Below are 19,619 nucleotides of genomic sequence, written 5' to 3' on the forward strand. Positions count from 1 at the left end.
AAGTTGTAATCTGCTGGAGGATGAGAGCTGCTGGAGGTTTGAGTGCTGCTGGAGATTCATCGGCTGGACGCTGAGAGCTACTGGAGGGTGCTTGAAGCAGAGCTCTAGTCGAGGCTGCTGGAGGTTGAGAGTTGCTGGAGGTTGTAATCTGCTGGAGGATGAGAGCTGCTGGAGGCTGTTTGAAGCAGAGTACTGGTGGAGGCTGCTGGAGGTTGTAATCTGCTGGAGGATGAGAGCTGCTGGAGGTTGAATGCTGCTGCAGGCTCCTTGAAGCAGAGTGCTGCTCGAGGCTGCTGGAGGATGAGAGCTGCTGGAGGCTGTAATCTGCTGGAGGATGAGAGCTGCTGGAGGTTGAGTGCTGCTGGAGATTATCGGCTTGACGCTGAGAGCTACTGGGGGTGCTTGAAGCAGAGTGCTGATCGAGGCTGCTGGAGGTTGAGAGCTGCTGGAGGTTGTAATCTGCTGGAGGATGAGAGCTGCTGGAGGTTGAATGCTGCTGCAGGCTCCTTGAAGCAGAGTGCTGCTCGAGGCTGCTGGAGGATGAGAGCTGCTGGTGGTTGAGTGCTGCTTGAGGTTATCGGCTGGACACTGAGAGCTACTGGAGGGTGCCTGAAGCAGAGTGCTGATCGAGACTGCTGGAGGTTGAGAGCTGCTGGAGGTTGTAATCTGCTGGAGGATGAGAGCTGCTGGAGGTTGAATGCTGCTGCAGGCTCCTTGAAGCAGAGTGCTGCTGGACGCTGCTGGAGGATGAGAGCTGCTTGAGTTTGTAATCTGCTGGAGGATGAGAGCTGCTGGAGGTTGAGTGCTGCTGGAGGTTATCGGCTGGACGCTGAGAGCTACTGGAGGCTGCCTGAAGTAGAGTGCTGATCGAGGCTGCTGGAGTTGAGAGCTGCTGGAGGTTGTAATCTGCTGGAGGATGAGAGCTGCTGGAGGTTGAGTGCTGCTGCAGGCTCTTTGAAGCAGAGTGCTGCTCGAGGCTGCTGGAGGATGAGAACTGCTGGAGGTTGTAATCTGCTGGAGGATGAGAGCTGCTGGAGGTTGAGTGCTGCTGGAGGTTATCGGCTGGAGGTTGAGAGCTACTGGAGGCTGCTTGAAGCAGAGTGCTGCTCGAGGCTGCTGGAGGATGAGAGCTGCTGGAAGTTGTAATCTGCTGGAGGATGAGAGCTGCTGGAGGTTGTAATCTGCTGGAGGATGAGAGCTGCTGGAGGTTGAGTGCTGCTGGAGGTTATCGGCTGGATGTTGAGAGCTACTGGAGGCTGCTTGAAGCAGAGTGCTGCTCGAGGCTGCTTGTGGATGAGAGCTGCTGGAAGTTGTAATCTGCTGGAGGATGAGAGCTGCTGGAGGTTGACTGCTGCTGGAGATTATCGGCTGGACGCTGAGAGCTACTGGAGGGTGCTTGAAGCAGAGTGCTACTTGAGGCTGCTGGAGGTTGAGAGCTGCTGGAGTTTGTAATCTGCATGAGGTTGACAGCTGGTGGAGGCTGCTTGAAGCAGAGTACTGGTGGAGGCTGCTGGAGGTTGTAATCTGCTGGAGGATGCGAGCTGCTGGAGGTTGAATGCTGCTGCAGGCTCCTTGAAGCAGAGTGCTTCTCGAGGCTGCTGGAGGATGAGAGCTGCTGGAGGCTGTAATCTGCTGGAGGATGAGAGCTGCTGGAGGTTGAGTGCTGCTTGAGGTTATCGGCTGGACACTGAAAGCTACTGGAGGGTGCCTGAAGCAGAGTGCTGATCGAGACTGCTGGAGGTTGAGAGCTGCTGGAGGTTGTAATCTGCTGGAGGATGAGAGCTGCTGGAGGTTGAATGCTGCTGCAGGCTCCTTGAAGCAGAGTGCTGCTGGACGCTGCTGGAGGATGAGAGCTGCTTGAGTTTGTAATCTGCTGGAGGATGAGAGCTGCTGGAGGTTGAGTGCTGCTGGAGGTTATGGGCTGGACGCTGAGAGCTACTGGAGGCTGCCTGAAGCAGAGTGCTGATCGAGGCTGCTGGAGGTTGTAATCTGCTGGAGGATGAGAGCTGCTGGAGGTTGAGTGCTGCTGCAGGCTCTTTGAAGCAGAGTGCTGCTCGAGGCTGCTGGAGGATCAGAGCTGCTGGAGGTTGTAATCTGCTGGAGGATGAGAGCTGCTGGAGGTTGAATGCTGCTGGAGGTTATCGGCTGGAGGTTGAGAGCTACTGGAGGCTGCTTGAAGCAGAGTGCTGCTCGAGGCTGCTGGAGGATGAGAGCTGCTGGAAGTTGTAATCTGCTGGAGGATGAGAGCTGCTGGAGGTTGAGTGCTGCTGGAGATTATCGGCTGGACGCTGAGAGCTACTGGAGGGTGCTTGAAGCAGATTGCTGATCGAGGCTGCTTGAGGTTGAGAGCTGCTGGAGGTTGTAATCTGCTGGAGGATGAGAGCTGCTGGAGGTTGAATGCTGCTGCAGGCTCCTTGAAGCAGAGTGCTCCTCGAGGCTGCTGGAGGATGAGAGCTGCTGGAAGTTGTAATCTGCTGGAGGATGAGAGCTGCTGGAGGTTGAGTGCTGCTGGAGATCATCGGCTGGACGCTGAGAGCTACTGGAGGGTGCTTGAAGCAGAGCTCTAGTCGAGGCTGCTGGAGGTTGAGAGTTGCTGGAGGTTGTAATCTGCTGGAGGATGAGAGCTGCTGGAGGCTGTTTGAAGCAGAGTACTGGTGGAGGCTGCTGGAGGTTGTAATCTGCTGGAGGATGAGAGCTGCTGGAGGTTGAATGCTGCTGCAGGCTCCTTGAAGCAGAGTGCTGCTCGAGGCTGCTGGAGGATGAGAGCTGCTGGAGGCTGTAATCTGCTGGAGGATGAGAGCTGCTGGAGGTTGAGTGCTGCTGGAGATTATCGGCTTGACGCTGAGAGCTACTGGGGGGTGCTTGAAGCAGAGTGCTGATCGAGGCTGCTGGAGGTTGAGAGCTGCTGGAGGTTGTAATCTGCTGGAGGATGAGAGCTGCTGGAGGTTGAATGCTGCTGCAGGCTCCTTGAAGCAGAGTGCTGCTCGAGGCTGCTGGAGGATGAGAGCTGCTGGTGGTTGAGTGCTGCTTGAGGTTATCGGCTGGACACTGAGAGCTACTGGAGGGTGCCTGAAGCAGAGTGCTGATCGAGACTGCTGGAGGTTGAGAGCTGCTGGAGGTTGTAATCTGCTGGAGGATGAGAGCTGCTGGAGGTTGAATGCTGCTGCAGGCTCCTTGAAGCAGAGTGCTGCTGGACGCTGCTGGAGGATGAGAGCTGCTTGAGTTTGTAATCTGCTGGAGGATGAGAGCTGCTGGAGGTTGAGTGCTGCTGGAGGTTATCGGCTGGACGCTGAGAGCTACTGGAGGCTGCCTGAAGTAGAGTGCTGATCGAGGCTGCTGGAGGTTGAGAGCTGCTGGAGGTTGTAATCTGCTGGAGGATGAGAGCTGCTGGAGGTTGAGTGCTGCTGCAGGCTCTTTGAAGCAGAGTGCTGCTCGAGGCTGCTGGAGGATGAGAACTGCTGGAGGTTGTAATCTGCTGGAGGATGAGAGCTGCTGGAGGTTGAGTGCTGCTGGAGGTTATCGGCTGGAGGTTGAGAGCTACTGGAGGCTGCTTGAAGCAGAGTGCTGCTCGAGGCTGCTGGAGGATGAGAGCTGCTGGAAGTTGTAATCTGCTGGAGGATGAGAGCTGCTGGAGGTTGTAATCTGCTGGAGGATGAGAGCTGCTGGAGGTTGAGTGCTGCTGGAGGTTATCGGCTGGATGTTGAGAGCTACTGGAGGCTGCTTGAAGCAGAGTGCTGCTCGAGGCTGCTTGTGGATGAGAGCTGCTGGAAGTTGTAATCTGCTGGAGGATGAGAGCTGCTGGAGGTTGACTGCTGCTGGAGATTATCGGCTGGACGCTGAGAGCTACTGGAGGGTGCTTGAAGCAGAGTGCTACTTGAGGCTGCTGGAGGTTGAGAGCTGCTGGAGTTTGTAATCTGCATGAGGTTGACAGCTGGTGGAGGCTGCTTGAAGCAGAGTACTGGTGGAGGCTGCTGGAGGTTGTAATCTGCTGGAGGATGCGAGCTGCTGGAGGTTGAATGCTGCTGCAGGCTCATTGAAGCAGAGTGCTGCTCGCGGATGCTGGAGGATGAGAGCTGCTTGAATTTGTAATCTGCTGGAGGTTGAGTGCTGCTGGAGGTTATCGGCTGGATGTTGAGAGCTACTGGAGGCTGCTTGAAGCAGAGTGCTGCTCGAGGCTGCTGGAGGATGAGAGCTGCTGGAAGTTGTAATCTGCTGGAGGATGAGAGCTGCTGGAGGTTGACTGCTGCTGGAGATTATCGGCTGGACGCTGAGAGCTACTGGAGGGTGCTTGAAGCAGAGTGCTACTCGAGGCTGCTGGAGGTTGAGAGCTGCTGGAGTTTGTAATCTGCATGAGGTTGAGAGCTGGTGGAGGCTGCTTGAAGCAGAGTACTGGTGGAGGCTGCTGGAGGTTGTAATCTGCTGGAGGATGCGAGCTGCTGGAGGTTGAATGCTGCTGCAGGCTCCTTGAAACAGAGTGCTGCTCGCGGCTGCTAGAGGATGAGAGCTGCTTCAGTTTGTAATCTGCCGGAGGATGAGAGCTGCTGGAGGTTGACTGCTGCTGGTGGTTGAGTGCTGCTGGAGGTTATCGGCTGGACGCTGAGAGCTAGTGGAGGCTGCTTGAAGCAGAGTGCTTCTCGAGGCTGCTGGAGGTTGAGTGCTGCTGGAGGTTGTAATCTGCTGGAGGATGAGAGCTGCTGGAGGCTGCTTGAGACAGAGTGCTGCTGGAGGCTGCTGGACGTTGGTAGATGCTTGAGGCTCAGACCTACTGGAGGCTCAGAGCTGGTGGAGGGTATTGGATGCTGAGAGGTCCTGGAGGCTGCTGGACGCTCATCACTGATGGCGGCTGAGAACTGCTTGAGGCTGAGAGCTGCTGGAAGCTGAGTGGTGCTTAAGAATGAGAGCTGCTGGAGGCTGCTGGAGGGTGAGAGCTGCAGGATGGTTCTGGAGGCCGAGAGCTGCTAGTGGTTGAGAGCTGCTGGAGGCTGCTTGAAGCAGAGTGCTGCTGGAGGCTGCTGGAGATTGAGAGCTGCTGGAGGCTGCTTGAAGCAGAGTGCTGGTGGACGCTGCTGGAGGTTGAGAGCTGCTGGAGGTTGTAATCTGCTGGAGGATGAGAGCTGTTGGAGGTTGAGTGCTGCTGCAGGCTCCTTGAAGCAGAGTGCTGCTTGAGGCTGCCGGAGGATGAGAGCTGCTGGAGGTTGTAATCTGCTGGAGGTTGAGTGCTGCTGGAGGTTATCGGCTGGACGCTGAGAGCTAGTGGAGGCTGCTTGAAGCAGAGTGCTGCTCGATGCTGCTGGAGGATGAGAGCTGCTGGAGGTTGTAATCTGCTGGAGGATGAGAGCTGCTGGAGGTTGAGTGCTGCTGCAGGCTCCTTGAAGCAGAGTTCTGCTTGAGGCTGCTGGAGGATGAGAGCTGCTGGAGGCTGTAATCTGGTGGATGATGAGAGCTGCTGGAGGCTGTAATCTTCTGGAGGATGAGAACTGCTGGAAGGTTGATAGCTGCTTAAGAATGAGAGCTGCTGGAGGATTCTGGAGGCTGAGAACTGCTAGTGGTTGAGAGCTGCTGAAGGTTGTAATCTGCTGGAGGTTGAAAGCTGCTTGATGCTGAGATCTGCTGGAGGTTGAGTACTGCTGGAGGTTATCAGCTGGACGCTGAGAGCTAGTGGAGGCTGCTTGAAGCAGAGTGCTGCTCGAGGCTGCTGGAGCTTGAGGGCTGTTGGAGGTTGTAATCTGCTGGAGGATGAGAGCTGCTGGAGGCTGCTTGAAACAGAGTGCTGCTTGAGGGTGCTTGAGGTTGAGAGCTGCTGGAGGATGTAATCTGCTGGATGATGAGAGCTGCTGGAGGTTTAGTGCTCCTGCAGGCTCCTTTAAGTAGAGTGCTGCTCAAGGCTGCTGGAGGTTGAGAACTGCTGGAGGATGTAATCTGCTGGAGGATGAGAGCTGCTGGAGGCTGCTTGAAACAGAGTGCTGCTTGAGGCTGCTTGAGGTTGAGAGCTGCTGGAGGTTGTAATGTGCTGGATGATTAGAGCTGCTGGAGGTTGAGTGCTGCTGCAGGCTCCTTGAAGTAGAGTTCTACTCGAGGCTGCTGGAGGATGAGAACTGCTGGAGGATGTAATCTGCTGGAGGCTGAGAGCTGCTGGAGGTTGTGTGCTGCTGGAGGTTATCGGCTGAACGTTGAGAGCTACTGGAGGCTGCTTGAAGCAGAGTGCTACTCGAGGCTGCTGGAGGTTGAGAGCTGCTGGAGGTTGTAATCTGCTGGAGGATGAGAGCTGCTGGAGGCTGCTTGAAGCAGAGTACTGGTGGAGGCTGCTGGAGATTGTAATCTGCTGGAGGATGACAGCTGCTGGAGGTTGAATGCTGCTGCAGGCTCCTTGAAGCAGAGTGCTGCTCGAGGCTGCTGGAGGATGAGAGCTGCTGGAGTTTGTAATCTGCTGGAGGGTGAGAGCTGCTGGAGGTTATCGGCTGGACGCTGAGAGCTACTGGAGGCTGCCTGAAGCAGAGTGCTGCTCAAAGCTGCTGGAGGTTGAGAGCTGCTGAAGGTTGTAATCTGCTGGAGGTTGAAAGCTGCTTGATGCTGAGATCTGCTGGAGGTTGAGTACTGCTGGAGGTTATCGGCTGGACGCTGAGACCTGTTGTTTTTTGACAGCTGCTGGAGGCTGCAGGAAACTGATTGAAGCAGAGTGCTGCTGGAGGCTGCAGGAGGCTGATCACTGCTGGAGGCTGAGAGCAGCTGGAAACTGCTGGAGGCTGGCCGCTGCTGGAGGTTGAGTGCTGCTGGAGGTTATCGGCTGGACACTGAGAGCTACTGGAGGCTGTCTGAAGCAGAGTGCTGCTTGAGGCTGCTGGAGGTTGAGAGCTGCTGGAGGTTGTAATCTGCTGGATGATGAGAGCTGCTGGAGGTTGAGTGCTGCTGCAGGCTCCTTGAAGCAGTGTGCTGCTCGAGGCTGCTGGAGGATGAGAACTGCTGGAGGTTGTAATCTGCTGGAGGCTGAGAGCTGCTGGAGGTTGAGTGCTGCTGGAGGTTATCGGCTGAACGTTGAGGGCTCCTGGAGGCTGCTTGAAGCAGAGTGCTACTCGAGGCTGCTGGAGGTTGAGAGCTGCTGGAGGTTGTAATCTGCTGGAGGATGAGAGCTGCTGGAGGCTGCTTGAAGCAGAGTGCTGCTGGAGGCTGCTGAAGGCTGGAAGGTGTTGGAGGCTGAGAGGTGCTGTTGGCTTAGAGTGCTGCTGGATGTTTCTCGAGAAAGAGAGCTGCTGCAGGGTGAGATCTGATGGAGGTTTAATGCTGCTTGAGGCAGCTTGAACCTGCTGGAGGCTTGAACCTGCTGGAGGCTGAGAGCTGCTGGAGGCTGCTTGAAGCAGAGTGCTGCTGGAGGTTGCTGGAGGTTGAGATCTGCTGGAACTTGTAATCTGCTGGAGGATGAGAGCTGCTAGAGGTTGAGTGCTGCTGGAGGTTATCTCCTGGACGCTGAGAGCTACTGGAGGCTGCTTTAAGCAGAATGCTGCTCGAGGCTGCTGGAGGATGAGAGCTGCTGGAGGTTGTCATCTGCTGGAGGATGAGAGCTGCTCGAGGCTGGTGGAGGTTGAAAGCTGCTGGAGGTTGTAATCTGCTGGAGGCTGAGAGCTGCTGGAGATTGAGTGCTGCTGGAGGTTAACGATACAACTAGTTACTACCTCTATTAATTATCCATCCATCAATTTGCCTTTGCTTATCCTTTTTCAGGGTCGTGGGGGGTGCTGGAGCCTTTCCCAGCTGTCTTACGAGAGGCAGGGTACACCCTGGACAGGTCGCCAGTCTGTCGCAGGGCTAACACATATACACAGACAAACATTCGCACTCAAATTCACTCCCACATTCACACCTATGTGCAATTTAGAGTTTCCAATTAACCTATCCCCACTAACTGCATGTCTTTGGACTGTGGGAGAACCCACGCAAACATGGGGAGAACATGCAAACTCCACAGAGAAACACCCCGGCCTAATGGTGGAATTGAACTCAATATTCAATTCAATTCAATTCAGCTTTATTTATATAGAGCCAAATCACAACAATAGTCAGCACAAGGCACTTAATATTTTAAGGTAAAGATCCTACAATATTATTGAGAAACTTCAACAATTAGATGACTCCCATGATACTTTAATTTTAGATTTACTTTGGTGACAGAAAATTTTAATTCAAGAGTGTGAAAACATTTTACAGATGAAAATTTCAAAATACCATTAATTTACTCCACATTCTTACTTTTAATTCTACAAGCTCTAAAATTTTACAGTAGTATCACGTCTTTAAGATAAGATGGTGGCCTGATTGAAGACCTTGTGTGTGAGAAGTATTTCAAGTTATTAAATAAACTTAAACTTTCTAAATGAAATAAACACATACTTACTTATTTGCTTACTCAGATGACATTTTACACAGACACAGATACTAGGTCTCTCTCTCTCTCTCTCTCTCTCTCTCTCTCTCTCTCTCAAACCCATCCCTTCACCCCACCCTTTGGCCAGGTTGGGTTACACACATTACACAAGTGATACAGCCTCAGATATCACACTCTTCATAAATTATTATTGCAGAGCCTGTGAGACGTAGCGAGTATGCGCAATTAGCCAGGTAGTTGGCAAGTGAAGTGGTCAGCGTGGATGGAGCAGCAGAATCAGGATGGATATTTCTGCTTTGCCCAACAACAACCACCCAGAGAAATTCCTCCAGCTAGACGTTGGGATGCTGCCAGCCACACACAGCATGTTTCAGGTTGGGGCAGTAATGTCCAGTCAGAAACAATGGCAGAACAGGATTTACTCTCAGGTATGTATGGAGGACCACAAGAGCCACGCGCATCGAAATAAAAATTTCTGTGCTTTAATAATGAATTGCAGAATAAATTCTGCAATTGTAAATTCATTTTTGAATTCCAATTTAATAAACTGCATTTCAAAATCCTTTTTCCAATTGCAGTTCAAAATCCTTTTTCCAATTGCACTTTAATAAACTGCATTTTAAAATCCTTTTTTTCACTTGCACTTTAATAAACTGCAGTTCAAAATCCTTTTTCCACTTGCAATTTAATAAACTGCAGTTCAAAATCCTTTTTCCACCTGCAATTTAATAAACTGCAGTTCAAAATCCTTTTTCCACTTGCAATTTAATAAACTGCAGTTCAAAATCCTTTTTCCACTTGCAATTTAATAAACTGCAGTTCAAAATCCTTTTTCCACCTGCAATTTAATAAACTGCAGTTCAAAATCCTTTTTCCACTTGCAATTTAATAAACTGCAGTTCAAAATCCTTTTTCCACCTGCAATTTAATAAACTGCAGTTCAAAATCCTTTTTCCACTTGCAATTTAATAAACTGCAGTTCAAAATCCTTTTTCCACTTGCAATTTAATAAACTGCAGTTCAAAATCCTTTTTCCACTTGCAATTTAATAAACTGCAGTTCAAAATCCATTTCCCTTTCCTGTTCGCTCCGGGATTAGCTGCTGGATTAGCTCCTGGATTAGCTCTTCGATTAACAACTTGCTGGAGGCTATTCAAATTAGCCACACCGTGGGATGTAAGGAGCTCTCTGATTGGTTGGTCGGACACAGGCTGTCTGCCAGCCTGGATTTTTCTAGCTCATAGCTTCTCCCTGCTACGAAGCGTGTGTGCTTGTACAAAGGCCGTTCAGCGTCGGGATTTACACTCGGCTCGACACGGATATGTGAAGAATGAACGGAGCCTGCAGCGAAACGGAGAGCCAACCTCTGACTGAGTGCCTGTCTACACATTCTGACCACCTGTTGAAGGTAAGGTGCTAACGTGGCTAACGCTAGCGTCACCGCACGTAGCCCCGTTATTTTAAGATCATTTTAGCTAATGAAAGTTTTACGTCGCAGCTGTACGAGCTCGCTACGTGTTTTGTGAGCTGCTGTGCTCTTCACAAATAAAGCTGGAAGCAGCTCAGACTGTTAGAACCAGCACTGAGCCCTGTTACATTTATACGGTGTTAGAGCAATGGCTGCAACCTACAGCCTTTAAACTAGCGATTACAATGCTGACAGTAAACTCGTCAGTCCAGATGTTACCACATTACTCTATGGTACTTAGAGTTAAAACAACTGAGACAGGCTGATTAAAATAACAGCTGTCAGTTCTCTCATTCCTTATATCAAGACTGGAGATCACACTACTGATTTCAGTTCATTTAATATGTGAGTGCACAGATTCATTCTCAACTGGACATAAATGATGATCAATGGTTGTATATATGATGAATTCATCAAATCCCAGCCTCTAACACAGTGCGCTGAATCTTAGCTTTGAATGTCCAGTATATTCTAATCAGTGCAATGTAAGCATTCACCGAACCTATAGTATCTACACCTGTGTGGCAAATGTGTGGTAAAGATACAGATAATGAAATTTAATTATTAATACAATATACATCATGAAAAATGAAAGCTGAAATTGATTCAGTTTAGTACTTTTCTCTGTATGCTCTGTGATTATAAAGGCCTTAAATTCTGTGATATATACTGTAAATGATTTTCACAGAGGTCTTAAAGTACTTAAATCACTGCTGATAGTCTGGTTGTTTATATTTTCACATGTTTTTGTGTCTGTAGGGCTGTTTGATGACGATTTGGACTCCTCTGGGAGATGAGGACACACCCACATCTGTTCCATACTGCAGCCATTGATGGTGTTACAGCTCTGAGTCAGCTTTGGGCCATCAGACGCACACACTGGAAAACCAGCACCTGGACTTCATGCAGGAGAGACGGCCTCAGTGATGTAGGTTCATAAGCAAGTTCAAACATTTCTGGCCTCTTATCACTTAGATTTTGAATGCATTTAAAGCAGGAACTGCACACTAGGGGTGGGTTTTAATAATCGATTCATCGATTAAAATCGCCTGGCTTGGATAACGTGAAATCGATTCATTAAAATCCTGAATCGATTTTTTAATATAAATTTATTTTGCCCGAAACACCAGAATCTCAGGTGAAACCTCACAAAATTTCAACAACCACCAAACAGCTAAGACAGTAAATGAGAGGAGGTACACGGATTCTGCACAAGGACGTAAACACACAGCGCGGACCCGCGGATCAGAATCAGTGAGATGTCGCCTTTCTCACACGACGGGCGCTGCAGCTTTAAGCGTCTGCGCGCGTTCCCGCGGACGGCAATCACTTTCTGGCACAACAACTGCACGGACACGGTCGGTGCTGAAAGCCGACATCTCGCTGATTCTGATGTTTCGGCGGGTCCGCGCTTTGTGTTCACGCCCTTTTTGCGCTGATTCTAAAGCTGTTAGTTTTATCTCTCTCCAAACAATATTGACTGAACCAGCAGCAAAAGAAGATCCAAACTACGCTTCACGTAAACATCGTCATGAATTCCCTCTGACTTTTACTGTTTTGCTTCACCCACGATAAAATCACACTTCATGCACAGCTCTCTCTCTCTCTCTGTACTGTTTTCTGCATTATTCGCTTGGTTGTTACGCGCAACTCTACTGTTGTTTACAGCGCTGTCGGCCGCAGGTTTTTTGTTTTTTTGTTTTTTTTTTTCGTTTTACATACTTCCGAAAAGAAAACCTAATTTCTGCCGTTCAATACTGAACAAATTTAAACTTTTTAAAATTATGCAAAATGCAAAACGCTTAGCCGTGTCTCTAATAAAACCGCTGTAACGTCAGAGGTAACGTTCATATGTTGATTAATGGTTTTCTTTCGTTTTTGATGTACTGCAGTGTTGTGGAAGTTTTCCATTAAATAAAGCCTGCAGATGAGCGGTGAGCGGTAGCTAACATTCTTTAATCAAAACACACAGAACAGACAACCAAGCTTGTGGAGAGCCTGCATGACCGCGGGGCAGGGTCAGCAGAGTCTCACTGAGCCTAGCATGGCGCTCAGTTAAATACCTTCTCCAGGAACAAAAGGCAGTACAGCTGTTTCACACCTTAAGGTTCACACTCCCTTGCTACCTCCCAGAGTCCTCGAAGAGACAAAAGACTCTTCCTGTGGAGTTGTCTGCTTCCCCCAACTTTTTATTTCCTTCTTACAGTATGGGTGTCAGACATGTTAAAATCCAGTGGCACCAAGGCATTATACAATAAAATAATGTGATTAGTACATAAGTAAAAGAAATTCCTTTACAGTAGATACATATTTTTATAAAATCCCAGGCCAGGAAAACCACCTTCATGTTTTTCTGTTTATCTTTAGCTACTTTGACACAAAGGCATCTGCTGTGACGCTCACACCTTTGATAAAGTCTTGCGTGTGTCAGCTTCCTTTTTATAGATACAAAAATATGTCAATGAAATCTGAATTATATTTCTGTCAAAATTTCCCAGATTCAAATCGAATTTAATCGAATCAAATTGAATCGAATCGATTCGGGACCTTGTGAATCGGAAATGAATCGATTCTAGAAATCAGTGACGATACCCAGCCCTACTGCTCACCTAGCTGTCAAAAGTTTGGCAGCATGAGTACTGTAAAGTTTTGTAGGGTCCTTGTTAAAAATTCCACAAGCACCACACCACATTTGTCACATATAGTTCCATTTTGTACAGTACATTTTTGAAATTATATATATGAATATATATATATACTATATATCCTAGTTATCCACTCGTCAGTAATTTTTGAGTAAATGGATGTCACTGATAAATCAGTGGTGATTCACCTGCAAATGTTTTTAACAAACTTTGTTTTTTGTAGAATTCATCAGCAGCTGTGGAGAGATGCATTTGAATATCTTCTGGTTCCACTTTTCCTTACCTGGAAGCTGAGTATTGCTGATTTCTGACAAGGACACAAACCTCAGTGCTTATCATGGGTGCTACATCCTCTGTGCAGCAATTCCAGAGAAAACGAGAGAGCAACGACCACTCATTAAGACCAGCCAGAAATCTGTCCCTTTCTGGCAGCTGTGGAAACTTCCAATAAGAAAGTTTGCATTCTTAGAACAATGCTGGATCATGTGTGATGTGTCATCATATGAGGATATTACATTTTGCCTTAATTCTGCTCAATTAAGTGTTTTGATCGTTGATCCAGTATGGCAGCTTTGTGTTGTGCTGCAAGTTAAAACCCATTGTCCTCATGAGCACAGCATCTAACAACTCTCCTTAAAAAAAAGTCGATTGACTTTAACTGGACACAATGGTTTCCAGTGGGAGATGCATTCATCACTCATCCGTGACACTGGAGAAGTCACCTGGATGAGTGATAAAACAATTTTCCATGGAAAATCCAGAGGAACTAAACTTTGTTTTTGTTTCTTTGGGCTCAATTTTGCCTGAGGCTGAAATTGAGCCCAATTGAGCCCAAAATGTTTTCTTCTTTCAGAAGAAAACATTTTGCCAATAATCAGATAAAAAGATTGTTGAACCAGGTGGTATTCTCTGGAGTTTAAGACCAAAACTGAACTCAGTGAATTGACATTAGACTGGAATTCATAAGATGAATAGAAATACTGCTGAAGCTGAATGATATGTATGTATGTGTGTGTGTGTGTGTGTGTGTGTGTGTGTGTGTGTGTGTGTGTGTGTGTGTGATCTTTGTTTTCTCCAATTCACCAGGTCTGTAAAGTTCAGTATGACTGTGGTACATGATACAAAAGAATAAATACAGAAGAATAAAAACTTTGTGAATAACTTTACTCTTCTTAAAAATAACTCATAAAACAAGTAAAAGTACAAATGTGTACAAGTTAGAGACTTCCTCAGTAAGTTTACACTCTTTTGGAGTGATTTTAATTGTGTGTTAAAGAAGAAAGAGATTAGGAGGTAAAGTAGAGGATGCAGAGTCCATCATCACGGAGGCCGTCTCTCCTGCATGAAGTCCAAGTGCTGGTTTTCCAGTGTGTGCGTCTGATGGCCCAAAGCTGACTCAGAGCTGTAACACCATCAATGGCTGCAGTATGGAACAGATGTGGGTGTGTCCTCATCTCCCAGAGGAGTCCAAATCGTCATCAAACAGCCCTACAGACACAAAAACGTGAAAATATAAACAACCAGACTATCAGCAGTGATTTAAGTACTTTAAGACCTCTGTGAAAATCATTTACAGTATATATCACAGAATTTAAGGCCTTTATAATCACAGAGCATACAGAGAAAAGTACTAAACTGAATCAATTTCAGCTTTCATTTTTCATGATGTATATTGTATTAATAATTAAATTTCATTATCTGTATCTTTACCACACATTTGCCACACAGGTGTAGATACTATAGGTTCAGTGAATGCTTACAGTGCACTGATTAGAATATACTGGACATTCAAAGCTAAGATTCAGCGCACTGTGTTAGAGGCTGGGATTTGATGAATTCATCATATATACAACCATTGATCATCATTTATGTCCAGTTGAGAATGAATCTGTGCACTCACATATTAAATGAACTGAAATCAGTAGTGTGATCTCCAGTCTTGATATAAGGAATGAGAGAACTGACAGCTGTTATTTTAATCAGCCTGTCTCAGTTGTTTTAACTCTAAGTACCATAGAGTAATGTGGTAACATCTGGACTGACGAGTTTACTGTCAGCATTGTAATCGCTAGTTTAAAGGCTGTAGGTTGCAGCCATTGCTCTAACACCGTATAAATGTAACAGGGCTCAGTGCTGGTTCTAACAGTCTGAGCTGCTTCCAGCTTTATTTGTGAAGAGCACAGCAGCTTACAAAACACGAAGCGAGCTCGTACAGCTGCGACGTAAAACTTTCATTAGCTAAGATGATCTTAAAATAACGGGGCTACGTGCGGTGACGCTAGCGTTAGCCACGTTAGCACCTTACCTTCAACAGGTGGTCAGAATGTGTAGACAGGCACTCAGTCAGAGGTTGGCTCTCCGTTTCGCTGCAGGCTCCGTTCATTCTTCACATATCCGTGTCGAGCCGAGTGTAAATCCCGACGCTGAACGGCCTTTGTACAAGCACACACGCTTCGTAGCAGGGAGAAGCTATGAGCTAGAAAAATCCAGGCTGGCAGACAGCCTGTGTCCGACCAACCAATCAGAGAGCTCCTTACATCCCACGGTGTGGCTAATTTGAATAGCCTCCAGCAAGTTGTTAATCGAAGAGCTAATCCAGGAGCTAATCCAGCAGCTAATCCCGGAGCGAACAGGAAAGGGAAATGGATTTTGAACTGCAGTTTATTAAATTGCAAGTGGAAAAAGGATTTTGAACTGCAGTTTATTAAATTGCAGGTGGAAAAAGGATTTTGAACTGCAGTTTATTAAATTGCAAGTGGAAAAAGGATTTTGAACTGCAGTTTATTAAATTGCAAGTGGAAAAAGGATTTTGAACTGCAGTTTATTAAATTGCAGGTGGAAAAAGGATTTTGAACTGCAGTTTATTAAATTGCAGGTGGAAAAAGGATTTTGAACTGCAGTTTATTAAATTGCAACTGAAAAAAGGATTTTAAAATGCAGTTTATTAAAGTGCAATTGGAAAAAGGATTTTGAAATGCAATTGGAAAAAGGATTTTGAAATGCAGTTTATTAAATTGGAATTCAAAAATGAATTTACAATTGCAGAATTTATTCTACAATTCATTATTAAAGCACAGAAATTTTTATTTCGATGCGCGTGGCTCTTGTGGTCCTCCATAGGTATGATCTATGTGACGGTAGTTTGAAATAGCAGAGCAGGAGAGCACAGCATTGTTGTGTCATACTTGGCTTACAAGACACGAAAAACATGAACAAATGTTAAGTTATAACATTATAATACAAATATCTTTTGTTTTCAGCTCTTTAGATTCGCAGTGGAGCTTTTTGACAATAAAGCTGACTTTGACTTTGACTTTGAAAGACAACAAACAGCTCCATGTTGACCATGCATAAGTTTTGGTGGTATGTTTAACACACCTGGGACTGCTTCTTTTTTTTTTTTATCTTGTTAATAATTTTACTTCCTCACTGTGGACGGCTCCCCTGAAAAAGAAAACCTTTAATTACATGACTCCCTGGTTTAGGCTATCTAACCAGTGTAGCCTACAGCTCCATAGAAAATGTTAAAGCTGGATGGATTGAGAATTCTCCTCTGTCTCCACAGAGGGAGCCAAGGGTAACAACCAAAAGCAGTTCTGTGCCACACCCAGACTGGAGTCCTGTGGTGTTTGTGGACAGATACCTGGAGAAGCACATCACTCCATCCACTCTGAAGACCAACATCAGACAGAACCCTCTGTACATGGATGTAAAATCAGTGATTGAGCAGAATGAGACATCACACCCTTCCTGGACTGTCAAGGACTATGACAGTCAAACAAACCATAGAAATCTTGCAGACTATTTACAGGTAATTTGTGGAAAAGTAAGAAGGTTGTGGAAGATTAACAAGGTTAATGTTTGTTTGGATACACAAAACAGTTGTTAGTGCAGTTGTTTGCTAAGAGGACATGTATGTATGTAAACAAAGAACTGTGCATATATATATGCATATGCATATACAGCCGGTAAAATAAGTATTTAATATGTCACCAATTTTATAAGCAAATATATTTCTAAAAAAGATTTTGACATAAATTCTCATGTTAAGAACCCATCCAATCCAGAAATGCAAAGAAATTAAACAGTTGTCCATAAAGTTATGTGTAATAATGAGAAGTGACACGGGGGAATAGTATTGAACAAGATACCTGAAATTAATTTAATACTTCATGTAAGAGCCTCTTTTGGTGATGGCATCTTCAAGATGTATCCTATATGGAGAAACTAGTCTCATGCATTCTTCAGCATGGAGTCTTGCATAGTGAGCGTGCATACAGGCTATGGCAGTTGAGTAAATTACTTATTGTTTTCTTTAAAACCTGCTGTACCTGCTGATTCCAGGTCTTTTGGTAGCTCTCCCCAAGTGGGCGTTGGCTCTTGGACAACTCTTCTGTTAATTATTTTGACTCCTCTGAATGAAATCTAGTGGAGAGCGCCTGATTGTTGTTGGTTTATGGTGACATGATTCTGGATTATGGCCCCAGCAGTGCTCACTGGAACCTTCATTAGCTTAGAAATACTTCTCTAACCAATGCCATCAGTATGTTTTGCAACAGTAAGATTCCAATGGTCTAAACAGGCTCGTTGGTTTTACCCATCATGAGATGTTTCTTGATGCTTCTCACCACTGGAGTAGCTGTAGCTCAGGAGGTAGAGCAGATCATCTGTTAATTGGAAGGTTGGTGGTTTGATCCCTGGCTGCTTCAGTCTGCATGCCAAATATTCTTGGGCAAGATGCTCGGTAATACATCTTTAGGCTGTTAGATAGAAATAGAATTGAAAAAGTGCTTGGATAAATGAAGCAAGTCGTGTTAAGTGCTTGATTACTATTCCACTTAATTTATAGAAATCTGTGGTTTGATTTCTTTGCATGTGTGGACTGGATGAGGTGTTACTGACATTTGGTGAGAATTTATTGTCAATAGCACCTTTAGAAATATATTTACTTACAAAAATGGTGATATGTTCAATACTTATTTTATACACTGTACAGGCACACTAAAGACCAAAAAGACATAAAGACGATATGAGTAAGTGAATGCTTAGGGCTCAGTTGCTGACCAAAAATCACTGACTAAGTTTTCAAGGTCTTCTAATATGATGATTGCCATCTAAACAGTTTTTTATTTATTTTTCCACAAGTATGCATTTCTGCATATTTGCAGTTGTTGATTTCCAAATATACTCTCTTTGGATCTCATCAAAAAGTCCTAAATTTAATTAAATTCCCCTCGTTTCGGTGTAAATACCAGTTTAATTTATACCATTTAACCCTTGGAGCTTCTTTCCAGATGATGTCTGTGATAGTTTAATGATTACACTTTTAGGTGGCTTTGATTATTTTTATGTTGTAACACAATGTGATATATTTCTCTTCACTAGTTTTTCTGACCACTGAAGGACTAAAAGTATTCCTGACTTGCTAGCATTAGTGTGCCTTCACCCCTGAGTCAGTATTTGCTGAGTCACTACTACAGTACTTGTGCCCCCAAAACTTGTAGCTTACCAGCTGCACTTTAAATATTAAGGAAAATAAAAAATGCCGCCATCAAGTGTTGACTTAAAACTTTTTTGTTTCAGTTACAGTAAATAAACATGTTTAGGGGAAAGAACGGTTCTGGGGGAACGCTATGATTTGCAGTGGTCACGTATATTTCTGACCAAAATGTATCTGCACACTTTTAGTTGATGTGTAACCATCAAATTATGGTGTTCAGCAACCACAAATCTTCAACTTAGGAATCATTATTTAGCTTACTTTGCTGCTGTTTGTGTTGTTGTGTGTAAAGATGCAACATACAAATGATTTGCCTTTCTATTTCTGTAGTCCATGTTGCCAGAAATCCTGAGATTCAAAAGTGACCAGTGGTGCGCTACTCTTGCGATTGTGGCAACAGTTAGCTTTTTGTCCCTTACCTGTGCAGCACATGTTATGTGCCACTATTCTTTGATGGTGCAGCAGCCAGTCTTTTCGGATGGTAAGCCTTAAACTTTAGAGGTCAGCCTCATTAGCTACTGCCTTTGTATGTACACAGGGAGAACATTTCCTGTGCGTTAAAATTTTTTTTTTAAACATGCACCATTCTTTTCCGCCAACAGATGCCCATTGACTACATTAGATTCCCGTTCTTTTGTTGCTTTCTTTCAAGCAGCCTGAGTCTGCTAAAGGGAACAGATATGTTACAAACACATATTTATGTCTAACAACAAGAATCTTGGTGCACTTTTTCATATACTGTTTTACGTCTTTGTTTTCTTTGTAGGAAGAGGACAAGACTCCTAAAGATCTGGATTTCTGGCTCGAGGATCTCTACACACCGGGATTTGATTCTTTACTGAAGAGGAAAGAAGCAGAGCGCAGAAGAAGACTCTGTAAAATTATCTCTTCAATCATTGTGATTGTTTGTGCACTTCTTCTTTTTATTGCACTAGCTGTGGTTCTCCAAAAAAACATCTGACTTTCGGGTACACTTTCAATCAATTTTTCAGACTTTTCTGTAGTGGTAGTGTGTTGTTGTTATCTTGCTCTGACAGAGTACCACAAGTTATGGATTATTTTGGGGATTTTTCTTTTCTTTTTCACTTTTCTGGATTAGCCAATTCTGTTTTGGTTATCCACCCTAATGGCTTCATGTCCATAATGGGCATGTTTTGGCTACAGTCTATGGGGGTCATGAATCCAAAGCACATTCTCTAATTGACTGTCTAGTATTTGCTGAAATATAATTTTTAAATTAGTTGAAATGCACTAAAACACAGTTTTGTAAAGATGAAGGTTACTTCCTGTTTAAAGTGAGTTCCTCCTTCCCACAAGTGCTGATTTCTAATACTATAGGGTCCATTATCTTGCTATGTAGTGATTACAGAAACATAACAAAATATTTTGGTAAGTACTAATCATGTTAATTTAGGGCAGCAGGATTAAATTTATACTGGCTGGTGATCTAATAAATGTGTTATTTTAAAACTGCGAACACCCAGGAAGAAAAGATATGATGTAGGAAAATAATTCATATTTTCCCTTTAAAATTTAACACTGTCTTTGTGTGGTGCGGTAGACTGATATAATTAAAGAGTGAGGCTGCACTTTATTGATCTCTTCATGTTTTTGTATTTTCGCTTTTAG

The 19,619-nt window shown here is 45.4% G+C and overlaps 1 protein-coding gene across 1 annotated transcript; it reads left to right on the forward strand.

Annotated features, from left to right (window-relative positions):
* Positions 1 to 8,309: 8,309 nt before the first annotated feature.
* On the forward strand, positions 8,310 to 19,347 carry minar2 (membrane integral NOTCH2 associated receptor 2). The gene is made up of 3 exons (XM_025909216.1): positions 8,310 to 8,770; positions 15,976 to 16,301; positions 18,757 to 19,347. The coding sequence occupies exons 1-3, from the start codon at positions 8,659 to 8,661 to the stop codon at positions 18,949 to 18,951; spliced, it is 633 nt and encodes a 210-aa protein (XP_025765001.1). The 5' UTR covers positions 8,310 to 8,658; the 3' UTR covers positions 18,952 to 19,347.
* Positions 19,348 to 19,619: the final 272 nt, after the last annotated feature.

This window comes from Oreochromis niloticus, linkage group LG7 (assembly GCF_001858045.2).
Source record: "Oreochromis niloticus isolate F11D_XX linkage group LG7, O_niloticus_UMD_NMBU, whole genome shotgun sequence".
In the NCBI taxonomy this organism is placed as follows: Eukaryota; Metazoa; Chordata; class Actinopteri; order Cichliformes; family Cichlidae; genus Oreochromis; species Oreochromis niloticus.

What these genes read in the sequence shown, in the direction of transcription:
- minar2 (XM_025909216.1), top strand. Translation starts at nt 8,659, where the DNA reads ATGGATATTTCTGCTTTGCCCAACAACAACCACCCAGAGAAATTCCTC. An exon ending in GGTTGGGGCAGTAATGTCCA is followed by an intron (nt 8,771 to 15,975) that starts GTCAGAAACAAT and finishes TCCCTGGTTTAG; the next exon opens with GCTATCTAACCAGTGTAGCC. An exon ending in ATCTTGCAGACTATTTACAG is followed by an intron (nt 16,302 to 18,756) that starts GTAATTTGTGGA and finishes TTTTCTTTGTAG; the next exon opens with GAAGAGGACAAGACTCCTAA.